The 15,801-nt window shown below is 48.2% G+C and overlaps 1 protein-coding gene across 5 annotated transcripts in view; it reads right to left on the bottom strand.

Annotated features, from left to right (window-relative positions):
- gra (granulito) overlaps window positions 1-15,801 on the bottom strand; it is a 242,581-nt gene that overhangs the window by 73,218 nt on the left and 153,562 nt on the right. For all 5 annotated transcript variants that reach the window (XM_085992694.1, XM_085992692.1, XM_085992691.1 and 2 more), the window contains one exon: window positions 3,607-3,742. In XM_085992694.1, the coding sequence (XP_085848820.1) occupies window positions 3,607-3,742 (136 nt within the window). The remainder of the gene's footprint in view (window positions 1-3,606; window positions 3,743-15,801) is intronic.

Genomic DNA, 15,801 nt, shown 5'->3' with positions numbered 1-15,801 from the left:
AGTCTGGCGCAGGATGAAGGCGTTGTGGCTGCTGCCTGGAAAGCGGGCATTCACAGCTAGTATTAGCTGCCTGTGGTCACAAACCAACTGCACGTTCAGCGAATGGTAGCCCTTCCGGTTGCGGTAATCCTCGGCATTCTCTAGAGGTGCCCACAAGGCCACATGCATGCAGTCAATGGTGCCCTGGACCATGGGGAAGCCCGCTATTCTTGCAAATCCCATTGCACGCTCTTGCTGCTTGACCGGGGTCATGGGGAAGGAAATGTACTGACGTCTCCTTCTGAAGAGGGCATTCGTGACCTGGCGGATGCAGCAATGCACCGCGAACTGGGAGATATTGGCAATGTTCCCAGTAGCGGATTGGAAGGAGCCGGTGGCATAGAAGTTGAGAGCCACTGTCACCTTCACCGCCACCGACAGAGATGTCCTGCTCTTCAGCTGAGGCTGCAGATCTCTCTGAAGCAGGTGGCAGATTTCTGTGACCACCTCCCTTCTGAATCGAAGCCTCCGAATGCACTGCTCCTCAGACATGTTGAGGTAGGAGAAGTGCTGTCGGTATACCCTGGGAGGGTAAGGCCTCCTGTGCCAACGCCTGTTGGCCCTTCTCCGTCTGGCCATGATTGGCACTCTCTCTTGGCGTCTCTGAGCCCTTTCAATGCAATGCAGAAACCCAACGTTTCCACCCATTGCAGCCCCCATTATATGTGGCCACTCAAGGCTATGGCACTGAGAAATAAATCCAACTGCAGAGCTCTGGCCTGAAGCCAGAAGTACCTGTGTGAGCGATGAGTCAAAGCAGAAAGCTCTCTCCCTTTGTCTCTCTCCAAATCTCTCTCTCTCTCACACAGGAGTGGAACAAAATGGCTGCCACAAAGAATGCAGGAAGAGTCCCCTTTAAATAGCACCCCCCCAGCCCCACAGCGACTGGGAACCGTTCCACTCAACCAGTCACTGGGAGCGCCAGGCGCAAAGGGGGGCGCCACTGAAGTTCCGGTTCGGGGCGCACCAAGGGCGTTGCACCATGAAATGACATCAGGATCTGTGCGCGCAGCTGAGCGGGCGCTGCGGTTTTGCGCCGCCGCTAATTCTTGACTCAAGTTCGCGAGAGGCGCAGATCGCGCTGTGCCCGGGTGCTAGCCGCTTCGCGCCCCACTTCTCACCCTCTTAAGGCGCTAGCGGCTGACGCTAACAACTGAATTTCTAGGCCCTTTACTCTTATACTCTAATCCTTTTGTAATAAAGGCTCACATACCATTTGCTTTTCTAATTGCTTGCTCTACCCTGCATATTAACTTTCTGTGATTCGTGTACAAGAACACCCAGGTCCCTCTGAATACTAACATTTCACAATCTCTCTCCATATATTCTGCCTTTCTATTTTTCTTACCAAAGTGGATAACTTCACATTTCTCTACATTATATTCCAGTGCCATTTTTTGCCCATTCATTTAACCTGTCTATATTCCTTAGCAGCCTCTTTACGTCCTCCTCACAACTTACTTTTCTACCTAGCTTTGTATTGTCAGCAAATTTGGATATCTTACACTCGGTCCCCTCATCTAAGTCATTAAGGTAGACTGTAAATAGTTGAGGATCAAGTACTGATCCTTGTGGTACCTCACTAGTTACAGCCTGCCAACCTGAAAATGACCCCTTTATTTCTAACTTTGTTTTCTGTCCATTAACCAATCCTCAGTCCATGCTAATACATTACCCCCAATTCCATGAGCCCTAATTTTGTGTAATAGCCTCTTGTGTGGCACCTTATCGAATGCTTTTTGAAAATCCAAATATGCTATATTCACGATAATATAGTTTGAAAGTACTGAGCAGACATAAGGGATGAATTATTTGTCCTTTAAAATGTATTCTCATTTAAATCAAACACTAGCTGAACCATTTATAAATAACCATTAATGTGCTATGCTTTCATTTTCAGAAGTTGTATTTTTGGATTTGTAGTGGGCCACATATTTTGAAAAGCTTGGCTATAATGAACAATCAAATGGGTTCCATGCTTTACAAGTGTTACATTCTTCTACTGCACCACAGAACAAGAATATTCAAATGGTTCTCAGCTGTAAATTAGTTCTCCTCTATTCCACCACAGAGTATGAAAAGTCATTATCAAAACAAATGTTAGAAATCTTGGGATTTCATATTCATATCCAAATATACACACTAGTTGATCTCCTAGTAACCCCTAGATCTACTCAGTGAGAAAAACCCTGGAAATTCGTGGTAATGTAGTGGGGGCAGAGATCTGATGTAGCAGGTCTCCCCTGCTTTTTTTCTTCATAGCTCCTGGGAACTGAGTGTGGTCTAGGCATTGGAAGTAAATTAGCTCTAGGATATTGAATGGAGACACTGGGAAGGATATTTATGATCTATGTAGTAGAGCTAGAAGTTGGTTGGTGTTCATCCAATAGATTAGAAAGTTCATGTTTTCTTGCTTGTGGTTAGAGGAAATACAGGTAAAACAATTTATACAACATATTGCAGACCATCAGGAACTACTGTTGAACTGTTCTTATTTGTGGATAACCCTGTGATGGAAATGCAAATTATATAATTTATTTTAGGTGATTTTGGATAGAGTAAACTCAAATTAATAATAGCTTAGAGTCATAGAGTTATACAGCATAGAAAGAGGCCCTTCGGCCCATTGTGTCTTCGCCAGCCATCGAGTCTTATCTATTCTAATCCCATTTTCCAGCACTTGGTCCGTAGCCTTGTATGCTATGGCATTTCAAGTGCTCATCTAAATGCTTCTTGAATGTTGTGAGGGTTCCTGCCTCTACCACCCTTTCAGGCAGTGAGTTCCAGATTCCAACCACCCTCTGGGTGAAAAAGTTTTTCCTCAATTCTCCTCTGAACCTCCTGCCCCTTACCTTCTGGCAGCAATGTTTCTAGAAGGCCTCTGTGAGGATTTCTTTGTTCTGCAGCCAAGTAACTTTGCAGGTGGCAAATACACATAACTGGCTACATGCAATTAGACCTCTTCACTGCATCCCATGAGATCAGTTACTTGCACCCCAGGTATAATGGAGCAGACAAAGATGTGATTTCCAATTATTGAGAGGTAGCAAACACGGTTCAAGCCGCTGCTATTTTGTCTACCTAAATAATAAAATTGTAAGGATGTTGATTATGTATCCACTTCAAAAGAAGTAAAATGAAAAACATGCTACATGATTTCCTATGACACATTTGTTTATATGTAAATATAAATGACTGTGGTTTGGTAGCATGTTACTTTTCTGCCTTCTGAGAAGAACATGGCGAGCATCCACATACTCTGGAGTAAATGATTTAACATAACTCATGGTTATTTTAAAACTTGGTCTAAGCTAAACTATAGGTAGCAGAGTTAAGTTACAAAGACGAACACAAGAAATAGAACATTCCAAAGAGTGGAGAACCACGTGGATCTTACAAAGTTCTTAAAAGGACAGTGTTCCTGAGTTGTCCCTTATTTTGGCAACGGAGCTGCTCTATTTGCAGACATGGGTAAATCAGTTTATTGCAGTATGTTTCATAAATTTACACCTGCATAAATCTCTGAATTCTGCTTATACTGTCAAGAAATATAAATAATCCATTTACCCTTCTTTGTGCCATCTCCCTGACCAGAATGGCGTCTTTCTATCGGTCGTTCTTGTCCTTTAAGATCTTGTTTGGTTCTAAATGTTGGAACATCACTCCACTTGGTTTCCCGTTGCGCATATCCACTTGAAATAGTCTGCAAAGTTTTTAAACACTGGTTACTTATCACAATAGTCTGCATCATTCATTTATCTGCAGGGTTGCTGGAAGCAAAACAAAGCTATAAGGCAGGAAAAAAAAACATTGGGAGATTAAACAGGATTTTTAATGCATCTATTCCCCCCACACTGAGTCTATGAACAGCAACAAGTGGCATTTCTTTAAACCCACAACGTCCATCATTGGTAATTAAAATTCCCTATCTGTCCCACTGCTGTCGGTGCTCTTGACCTATTGGTCTAACATTTTGCTCTTTTAATTTAATAAATATGGTCAATTGTGGAAAATGGCTATGAAAACTATTGGATTGCCATAAGTGCTTAACTGGTTCACTAATGTCCTTTAGGGAAAAGAACCTTCCACCCCTGGTCTGGCCTGCATGCGTCTCCAGTCTCACACTTTGTGGTTGACTCAGTTGCAAAAACAACTACTATTTTGCCTTCTCAGGGCACAAAGATATGGGCAATAAATGCAGGCTCGCCAGCATTGCCCAGATCTCAAGTATGAATTAAAAAGAAATGGCACCTTTTGCAGAGTGCCCCAATTAAGCCTGAATGCTCGCAACAATAACATTGGCCCAGATTTTGCAGTAGAAATAATGGTGAGGCTATCAGCACTCACCATTATTAAGGAGTAAATCGAAAAACAGTTTCTGGTGTCTGCACATGCGCAGTTAAATGCAGAAATCAGGAAGTTGCTGTCTGGGTTGCCCTGCTCCTCCAGAAATTTTTCTATAACTGTGTCTTGCCGAGAGACTCGGCATTCAAATAAATGAAGGGTGTGAAGTTGCTGTACTTACCCACTAGATACCCACTAACCACGCCAGAAAAAGTTAGGGCTTGATCATTCAAGTGTAAATGAATTTTTAATGGTGTGATAAGTCGTAATTACTGCCAAACAACCTCTCTGACACTGAAAATTAACTTTTACAAGAGTGGATTCTCATTCCTTCAGATTTTAATTATTGTTGCCGATTTAAAACATTTTTTAAAGTAAAAATAATTTTGTTTTTACTTTTTCTTTTTGTCTCTTATCTCTCATAATAATCCCATCTTTCTTTCCCTGTGTTTATTTTGTTTTCCATACAATATTTGTCATTGGATTAAATACTCTTACACTTCTGGGTTTAGACTCTGCGGCCATGAAATTTGGCTCTGTAGTGCCCTGTTTTTTGGGGCTATGGGAGCCGTTTTGGGTCCAAAATGGCTCCGTACATGCACACTTCTGGTGCAGGCCATGCCGCTCGCTATTATGGTGAGGTCATTAGCACGGGCGCTGGAAGCATGTGCTGGAACTATGCAGAGTAGGCAGGTCGTGACGTAAGTTAGCTTGCAACGCTGATTTGACGCCAGGGCTGCCATTTTCAACCTCAACGTTCCATCTAACGCCCTTAAACATGCGCAGCTGAACATGCGTTCAGCAGCAGGACGGACCTCCAACTAGCGCTATTTAAAGGGATCATCAACTGCTTTCAGGTTAGTTACTGATTGATTTCTATTGGCTCTTGGTGAGTTTGTAGAAGTGTTTGGTGGTTTGTTATCTTATTTGAGGTTGAAGTAGTCTCCAGGGAGTGGTGTGGCAGGTTACTTCAACGTTTCTGCTCAGATCAGTTGCTCCCAGACATGGGTGCAGTAGTTTGTATCCCCCTTGGCCTGCAGCATGACAGGGAGAATGACCAGAGACGACACAGAGGATGACAAGCTGCTCGAAGAGGGAGTGGCGGGGGGGGGGGGCTGGCGGCGGCAAAGGGCTCTCAGCAAGAGACCGTATTCACCCAGGTTCTTCAGGGAGCAATTCTCCTACTTCAACCTCAGCGAGGAACAGTGCAATGTCTCCACTTCACTAAGGAAATGCTCACTGAAATCTGCCACCTGCTCTGAGGCTGCAGGCAGAACTGCAGCCTCAGAGCAGGGTGAGGACAACATTACCAGTGGCTGTGAAAGTGAGTGTGTCCATTAATTTATATGCATTGGGCTCTTTCCAGGCTGGAGCAGGTGATATTTCCAACATCACCCAGTTTGCCGTGCACTGTTGCATAAGGGCGGAGGTCATTGAGGCTCTGTATACAAAGAGAGGTGAATACAATTTATTCTGTTGCCTAGAGAGAAGCAGGTGGAGCGAGCATGCGGCTTTGCCAGCATAGCAGACTTCCCCATGGTGGTGGGTGCCATTGACTACACACACATCGCTTTGCGGGTGCTGCATGTGAATTTGAAGATGTACCACAACCGGAAGGGATTCCATTCCCTCAATGTCCAGCTGGTGTGCGACCATACTCAGCGCATCATGCAGGTCAACGCTCAGTATCCTGGCAAGCGTCATGATGCCTTCATTCTGTGGCAGTCCGCTGTACCATCCGCATTTGAGCCACCACGACAAACCAGCGGGTGACTACTGGGCAACAAAGCTATCTGCTGACTACCTGGCTCATGACACCGGTTTGAAACCAAAGCACATTTTGGCAGCATGCATATAACAAAATCCATGCCTCCACACCCAATGTGATCGAGCAAACCATTTGGGTGCTTAAGCAACGCTTCCACTGCCTGAACCGCTCTACAGCAGCCCTGCAGTACTCGGCAGAGCTCATCTCAAGATTCGTCGTGGTCTGCTGCAAGCTGTGTAACCTCGCTATCATTAGGGCACAGATATACAGTGAAGATCGAGGAGGGGAAGGAGGAGGAAGGGATGAGGCAACCAATACAGTCCCTTTCTGGCCGGGCTATCCATGATCAACTCATCCAACAGCGGTACAACAACTTGCATTTATATAGCACCTTTAAAGTACTAAAAGTCCCATGGCACTTCACAGGAGCATTATCAAACAAAATCTGACATTGAGCCACATAAGGAGATATTAGGCCAGATGACCAAAAGCTTGGTCAAAGGGGTAGGTTTTAAAGAGCGACTTGAGAGAGGAACAAGAGACAGAGAGGTTTAGGGAGAGAATTCCAGAGCTTAGGACCGAGGCAGCTTAAGGCATGGCCACCAATGGTGGAGTGATTAAAATCGGGGATGGTCAAGAGGCCAAAATTGGTGGAGTGCAGAGATCTCTGGGGGTTGCAGAGTGGAGGAGATTACAGAGATAGGGAAGGGTGAGGCCATGGAGGGATTTGAAAACAAGAATGAGAATTTTAAAATTGAGGCGTTGCTTAACCGGGAGCCAATGTAGGTCAGTGAGCACAGAGGAGATGAGTGAGCAGGGCTTGGTGTGAGTTAGAACACTAACAGCTGAGTTTTGGATGACCTCAACTCGGGAGGCCGGCCAGGAGTGCATTGTAATAGTCATGTCTAGAGGTAACAAAGGCATGGATGAGGTTTTCAGCAGCAGATAAGCTGAGGCAAGGGTGAAGACAGGCGATGTTACGGAGGTGGAAATAGGCGGTCTTAGTAATGGCGCGGATATGTGGTAGGAAGCTCATCTCAGGTTCAAGTATGACAACAAGGTTGTGAACAGTCTGGTTCAGTCTCAGATAGTTGCCAGAGAGCAGGATGGAATCAGTGGCAAGGGAACGGAGTTTGTGGTGGGGACCAAAGGCAATGGCTGGAATTTTCTTTACCTTGGCGGGTCTGGTGCGGGCGGTGGCCGTGTTGGGTCCCGACCTCGCTGCTGGCTTCATCCCACTGTTGAAAATGAATTTACCTTAATGGGGCCTATTAAGCCCACCCAGTGCGTTACCCTGCCCAATTAGATGGAGCGGGTCTGGTGCCGTCATTCATGATGCATTTTCAGCTGGGATCTTTAAAGGGACCTTGGCCACATTATATTTGAAGTTTAATCTAACAAAGTGGGTGTTGAATCTTTATTCTACAATAATATAATAAAAAGTTATATATGAGTGACAAAGAAATATTTAAATATCATTAAGTAATATGACGCCATCTACAAATACGATCAAGAACATAATTTAAAAAGTACATTAACTGAAGTTATAGGTGCTTTAGTCACAAATCTATAGACTTTTATATCAGTAACTGGTACAAATGAAAGATGTGTGTATAGGTACTATATAAAATTAAGCAGATTTTAAATTTAACTGTAAAGGGGTGGATTTACAATCTTATGCAAATTCAGCAGAAGAGCTGCGGAAACCCTGAAACAATGTAAGTGGTGCTTATGTGTTTCTGGGATTTCTACAGCTGTTCCTCTTAAGTTAACAATGGACAAGTGAGAGAAGCTCCAGAAATTCACCCCCAAAATCTCAGATTGAAAAATTTAATTAGTTATATTCAGGGACTGAAAGCAAATTGAACCAGTGGAATAAGTGATGAGAATTAAATTGTTACAGTTGATGACTTGATTTAATCTGTAACTGGACAATCACAGTATATGGTGAGAAAAACCCTGACCAGAAATAACACAAAAATTTATTTAAATGGCATATGTCATGTTTTATAGTGCAGATCAATTCACTGCAATTACTGTCAAGTTGGAAGGCAACAGCCGAGAATAGCCAGTGAAAAATGTATTTCCCTCACCATCCAGGGTAGCAGGGGAGCCTTCAGCACTCGCATCCCTTCAGGAATTTCTGAATTAACATTTACCAGTAGCTTTTCAAGTAGAACAGAATCTCCATCAATCTGTTAGCTGATGTAATCAAAATGTTTTTATTTTGGTTTGTTTTTCATGCTGTCACGTAATCAGCTGGAGCTATGGCCACGGAACTCCAGTCTCAGTTTGACAGATGTGCTTCGCGAGCTGCGTGAATCCCATGGCTATGCAGGGAAATTTAAAAAGTAAGTGAAAAAAGGCTTTTAAGCGCCTGTAAACTACCTGATAATCATCTCAATTGGGTCCCCTGCCTCTGCCCATCGGGTCGGCTCCACGATAACAGATGCACCTGGGGGAAAGATGCGTGGGAGCGAGAGGACAGTGGGTTTCCAACCCAGTCAAAAATAACAACTTTCCCACCCAACCCGCCACCTATCTTGCCCGCTACCATCCCCAAAAATTCAGTCCAATGGCTTCAGTCTTCCCAATATTTAGTTGGAGGAAATTTTCGCTCATCCAGTACTGGATGTCATACAAGCAATCTGAAAGTTTATGGATGGGTCGAGAGAGGTGGAGGTGACCTAGAGCTAGGTATCGTTAGCGTACATGTGGAAGCTGATGCTGCATTGTCAGATGATGTCGCCAAGGGGCAGCATGTAGATGAGAAATAGGAGGGAGCCAAGGATAGATCCTTGTGGGATTCCAGAGGTAACAGTGCGGGAGTGGGAAGAGAAGCTATTGCAGGTGATTCTCAAGCTACAATCGGATAGATAAGAATGGAACCAGACGAATGCAGTCCCACCCAGCAATGGTGGAGAAGCGTTAGAGCAGAATTGTGGTCAACCGTGTCAAAGGCTACAGACAGGTCCAGAAGGAAGAGGAGGGTTTAGTTCATAGAATCATAGAATGGTTACAGCACAGAAGGAGGCCATTCAGCCCGTGCTGGCTCTCTGCAGCAGCACTTCAGCTAGTCCCACTCCCTGTAGCCTTTTTCCTTCAGGTACTTTTCCAATTCCCTTTTGAAAGCCACAATTGAGTCTGCCTCCACCACCCTTTCAGGCAGTGCATTCCAGATCCTAACCACTCGCTGAGTAAAAATGTTTTTCCTCATGTCACCTTTGGTTCTTTTGCCAATCATCTATAATCTGTGTCCTCTGGTTCTCGACTCTTCCGCCAATGGGAAGAGTTTCTCTCTATTTACTCTGTTCGGACCCCTTATGATTTTGAATACCTCTATCAAAACTGCTCTAAACCTTCTCTGCTCTAAGAAGAACAACCCCAGCCTCTCTAGTCTATCCACGTAACTGAAGTTCCTCATCTCTGGAATCATTCTCGTAAATCTTTTCTTCACCCTCTCTAAGGCCTTCACGTCCTTCCTAAAGTGCGGTGCCCAGAATTGGACACAATACTCCAGTTGAGGCCGAACCAGTGTTTTATAAAGGTTCATCATAACTTCCTTGCTTTTGCACTTTATGCCTCTATTCATGAAGCCCAGGATCCCTTATGCTTTTTTAACTGCTTTCTCAACCTGCCCTACCACCTTCAACAATTTGTGCACATATACCCCCAGCTCTCTCTTGCACCCCCTTTAGGATTGTACCCTTTAGTTTATATTGCCTCTCCTTATTCTTCCTACCTAAATGTATCACTTTGCACTTTTCTGCATTAAATTTCATCTGCCATTGTGTCTACCCATTTCACCAGCCTATCTATGTCCTCTTGAAGGCTATCACTATCCTCCTCGCTGTTTACTATACTTCCAAGTTTTGTGTAATCTGCAAATTTTGAAATTGTGCCCTGTACTCCCAAGTCCAAGTCATTAATATCAAGAAAAGCAGTGGTCCTAGTACCGACCCCTGAGGAACACCACTGTATACCTTCCTCCAGTCCAAAAAACAACCGTTCACCACTACTATCGGTTTTGTCACTTAGCCAATTTTGTATCCATGCTGCCACTGCCCCGTTTATTCCATGGCTTCAACTTTGCTGGCAAGCCTATTACTTGCCAAACGCCTTTTGGAAGTCCATGTACACATCAACTGCATTGCCCTCATCTATTACCTCATCAAAAAACTCGATCAGGTTAGTTAAACACGATTTGCCTTTAACAAATCCGTACTGGCTTTCCTTAATTAATCCACACTTGTTCAAGTGACTGTTAACTTTGTTCCTGATTATCGTTTCCAAAAGCTTCCCCACTACCGAGGTTGAACTGACTGGCCTGTAGTTGCTGGGTTTACTTTTGTCACATTCAACGAGAATGTTATTTGTGACTTTGGTAAGAGCCGGTTCAGTACTGTGGCGGGGCAGAAATCTGATTGGAGGGATTCAAACATGGAGTTCCACGAAAGATAAGCACGGATTTGGGAGGCGCCAACACGTTCAAGGACTTAGGAGAGCATAGGGAGGTTGGAAATGGGGCAGTAGTTTACACGGACACAGGGGTTCAAGGGTTGCTTTTTTGAGAGGAGTGATGATAGCAGATTTGAAGGAGGGGGACAGTACCTGAGGAGAGAGAACCGTTAACAATATCAGCCAACGTGGGAGCCAGGAAGGGAAGTTGGATGGTCAGCAGTTTAGTGGGAATAGGATCAAGAGAGCAGGAGGTGGGTCTCATTGACAAGATGACTCTGAGAGGGCATGAGGGGAGATAAGAGAGAAACTTGTGGCGTACCAATCACAGAAAGGACACAATCCGCTTTCCGGTCCGTAGACTATAAATCAGGCGTCATGCGCCTCGTGGACATGAACACCATGTCACCTATCCCGGGCGCCATGGCCCCCCCTCAACCCGCCGAAATGGCGTGGCAGTGCCGCGTCCGCTCAACGGACGACTACTCAGCACTCCTGGCTGAGTTCCCAGCCCTCACCAACCCGACATTCTCCGCGAAGGTTGCTAAGCATGGGGTAGAACACTTCATCCCCACCACAGGCCCACCGGTGTATGCCCACGCCCGCAGGCTGGACCCGGCCAAGCTGGAGATCGCGCGGGCCGAGTTCGCCACAATGGAACAGCTCGGCATCATCCGCCGCTCCAACAGCCCCTGGGCCTCCCCACTCCACATCGTCACCAAACCCGACGGGGGATGGCGCCCCTGCGGGGACTACCGGCGCCTAAACGACGCCACCACGCCGGATCGGTACGCCATACCGCACATTCAAGACTTCTCGGCTAGACTGGCCGGCCGCTCAGTCTTCTCCAAAGTCGACCTGGTGCGCGGTTACCATCAGGTGCCAGTCCACCCCACGGACATTCCCAAGACGGCCATAATCACCCCTTTTGGGCTATTCGAGTTCCTCCGAATGCCCTTCGGCCTCAAAAACGCGGCCCAGGCCTTCCAGCGGCTCATGGACTCGGTCCTCCGGGTCCTGAAGTTCCTCTTTGTCTACCTGGATGACGTCCTGGTAGCTAGTTCCACCAAGCAGGAACACATCGAGCACCTCCGCACCCTGTTCCAGCGGCTCAGTGAGCACGGGCTCATCATCAGCCCAGCCAAGTGCCAATTCGGCCTCAGCAGGATCGAATTCCTCGGCCACATCACGCAGGACGGAGCCATTCCCCTGCCCACCAAGGTGCAAACCGTCCAGCAGTTCCCCCGGCCTACCACCATCAAAGGCCTCCAGGAGTTCTTGGGGATGATCAACTTTAACAACCGCTTCATTCCCGGAGCGGCCTCCCTCATGCCGCCCCTATACGAAGCCCTCCGGGGTAAGAAAGACAGAATGTCGATCGAGTGGTCGGCAGACATGTTGACCGCTTTCGACTCGACCAAAAAGGCGCTCGCCGACGCCACCATGCTCGCTCACCCACAGCCCAACGCCAAGGTGGCCCTCACCACGGACGCCTCCGACCACGCGGTCGGCGCCGTGTACGAACAGTGGGTCAACGGGGCCTGGCAACCGCTGGCCTTTTTCAGCCGCCAACTGCACCCCCCGGAGGCCAAATACAGCGACTTTGACCGCGAGCTCCTCGCACTGTACCTGGCAGTCCGCCATTTTAGATTTCTTCTGGAGGGCCGCCCCTTCACCGCGTTTGTCGACCACAAACCCCTGACATTCGCGATGGTGAAATCTGCGGACCCGTGGTCAGCCAGGCAACAACGCCAGCTCGCCGCGGTGTCCGAATTCACCACGGACATCTGGCACGTCTCCGGTCGAGACAACGTGGTGGCCGACTGCCTATCCCGCCCCGCCGTCCACGGCGCCCACCTGGCAGTGGACTATGCTCAACTGGCAGCGGAGCAACGCACCGACCCCGATCTGCTCTCCGCGCCCACAACCCTCCCAGGGCTGCGACTGACTGACGTCGCCTGCGGCCCATCCGCCATCACAGTCAAATGCGACACCTCCTTGGCGCAACCCCGCCCCGTAGTCCTGGCGAAAACGGGTGTTCGACATCGTCCACGGCCTCTCACACCCCGGCACCCGCGCGTCCATTAGACTGGTGGCCAACCGATTTGTCTGGCGCGGCCTGCGCAAAGATGTGCGCGTCTGGTCCAGATCCTGCATAGCTTGCCAGCATGCCAAAATCCACCAGCACGTCAAAGCCCCACTCGAGGAGTTCATCGTGCCAGAAAGAAGGTTCGACCACGTCCACATCGACCTCTTCGGCCCCCTGCCGCCATCACAAGGTCACACGCACCTGCTGACAATCGTGGACCGTACCACCCGCTGGCCTGAGGCCATTCCACTGACGTCCACCACCACCGCCGACATCGCGAGGGCGTACATCGGTACCTGGGTCGCTCGGTTTGGCGTCCCCTCCGACATAACGTCGGATAGAGGCCCGCAGTTCATCTCTGATCTGTGGGCCGCCATCGCCCGAAACCTCGGGGTGGCCGTTCACCGCACCACGGCTTACCACCCCCAAGCCAACGGACTGTGTGAGCGATTCCACAGGTCCATGAAGGCGTCCCTCCGCGCCAGCCTCGAGGACGAGGCTTGGATTGACCGCCTCCCGTGGGTGCTACTCGGCCTACGCTCCGCGGTCAAGGAAGACCTGCAAGCCTCGGCGGCGGAATTCGTGTACGGCCAGCCGCTGCGCGTACCCGGAGAGTTCCTGCCCACCGCCACGACCCCCTGGTCGGCTGACCAGCAATGCCGCGCTTTCGCCAACCGAGCACAACAGTTCGCTCCGGTACCCACCGGCCAGCACGGCGAACCAGCAACCCATGCACCACCTAGCCTGCACATGGCCAAATTTGTTTTCGTGCGCCAGGACGCCCACCGAGGACCTCTACAGCCCCCATATGACGGACCCTACAAGGTACTCCAGACAGGGAACAAGTTCTTCCTCCTCGAAGTGGGTGGCAGAACTGACAAGGTGTCGGTCGACCGGCTCAAGCTGGCGCACCTAGAGCCCGACGAACCCGTTCAAGTGGGCCAACCCCCACCGCGGGGCAGACCGCCTAAGAGCCCGACGCGTCCGACCGCCCCGCTCCCGACACCAACCGCCAAGAGCCGTTCCGGCCGTGCCATCAAGCCGCCACGCCGGTTCGTACACTCCCTACTCGCGGATTCTGGGGGGAGCTGTGTGGCGTACCGATCACAGAAAGGACACAATCCGCTTTCCGGTCCGTAGACTATAAATCAGGCGTCATGCCTTTAAGAAGGATCACACCTTTAAGAAACTCGATCTGCAACATAGTTAAGCCCAGAGCGGGGGAGGAGCAGTCGAAGCTGTGCACTGATGAAAGGCAGTCGTACTTTGTGTAGTCTCTGACTCCATTTTGTGTTCAGCATGCAGCCTCAACAATTAAACCTTTTCTGTTGAACCTCTCCGAGTTCAGTATTTTTTGCTAGGAGTACGTAGACTCCTACAAACTAAAGAAATATGCAAATTCAGGGATAGGGCCAGGGGGAACCTTAGAGCAAGTTAGACCTGGTGGGTTAGGGGAAGGGAGGGAAGCAGCAGAGGCAGCTGAACAGATGGTCACGAAGTCCATGAGCTCCTCCATTTATTGTTAGAAGCAGGGGAGGGTGGTTGAGAAGATGGTTTGTGTTGAAGAGAAGCCGGGTGTTATCTTTGCCTTCCTGGATGATCTTAGAATAGTGGGCAGTTTAAGCGATGGAGAGCAGGACCTAATAATGCTTTGTGATTCAGCCAGATCTGGTGATGGATGGTTAACCTAGTTGTTCGCCAAAGACATTCAAATCTACGTCCCTTGGACTTTGCTACCATTCCTGATATTAGCGTGGTGCAATGTGTTTGGGTGATGTGCCTGTCATGTTTGAATAGTCAGTGCAAGGTCCGAGATGTAGGTATGAGGCCTGCAGCAGTGCTAAGTGAGTGAGGGCGAGGTGAAGCTATGAATGTAAGGTAGGAGTCGTGATTGATAGAGCTTGTTGGTAGGTGAGTGACGCAGGGTGGTAAGCAGTGTCTGAGCCTAGTGGTTCAGTTGTAAGAATATGGCATTTGAAGATGGATTTACTGACCTTGACCACTTGTGTAAGGTCATTAAACTTCTTGCGGCATTGCATCCAGATCCTCGGGGCTACACTGCTGGCATTGACCATGACGGCTATCTGCTTCCATTGCCTTCTCACAGGTTGTCTGGAGGGTCTCCTGGCCCCCTGTAGATAGAGGACCTCTCTCCTCCTGTTCACCTCCTGCTCCAATGCTGCATCGGAAAATCTTGTAGCCTGCACTCTCCCCTGTTGTGCCAATTAGTATGTCTTCCTCCTGCTCAGAATATCTTTCCCAGTCACTTCCAGCACCTGCTCCAGCCAAAATGCACCTTCCCTTTAAGAGGTGCAGGCTGGCTTTAACGGTGCAGGCTAGCTTTAAGTGGTGCTAGCCTCGCACAAACGTGGGCCCCCTACTGAGACATGCAGCCACTCAACAGCACATTTAGTGCTGGACTGCATGCTACTATCATTTATATTAGCAGTCAGCATGAAGTTTACGTGCTGCCTGCATCGGAAGCGGGCTAATCGCGCATCGCGACACCCACACCCATTTTTGTGGGCTATTGAAATTAGTCCCCTGCGTGTCTCGGTAAGGATTCTTAAATTTTTTTTCCTATTCGTTCATGGGATGTGGGCATCGATGGCCAGCATTTATTGCCCATCCCTAATTGCGGTCAAGAAGGCGGTGGTGAGCCACCTTCTTGAACCGCTGCAGTCTATGTGGTGAAGGTACTCCCACAGTGCTGTTATACTTCTTTGTAGTGGTTTGGTACAACTGAGTGGCTTGCTAGGCGATTTCAGAGGGCAGTTAAGAGTCAACTACAATGCTGTGGGTCTAGAACCACATATAGGTCGGACCAGGTAAGGACAGCAGAGTTCCTTCCCTAAAGGACATTAGTGAACCAGATTGTTTTTTATGACAATCCAGTAGTTTCATAGTCACCATTACTGACACTAGCTTTTTATTCCAGATTTATTTAATTAACTGAATTGGATAAGGAGACACACCATTGCTTGCCCTGTTCACACAGGTCCTAGATGCCCTTTAGCGGGCGCCGTGTTGTTTTGACTCTAAGCACATGCAGTCATAGATTCATTAGGAGGATCCAACAACTTATGCAGGACCACATCGATTC

The sequence above is a fragment of the Somniosus microcephalus genome, chromosome 7 (genome assembly GCF_052327205.1).
Source record: "Somniosus microcephalus isolate GS21.2 chromosome 7, FLI_Smic_1.0, whole genome shotgun sequence".
NCBI lineage: Eukaryota > Metazoa > Chordata > Chondrichthyes > Squaliformes > Somniosidae > Somniosus > Somniosus microcephalus.
Note: the sequence above shows the minus strand (reverse complement) of the source record. Positions and strands in the feature narration are given on the sequence as shown.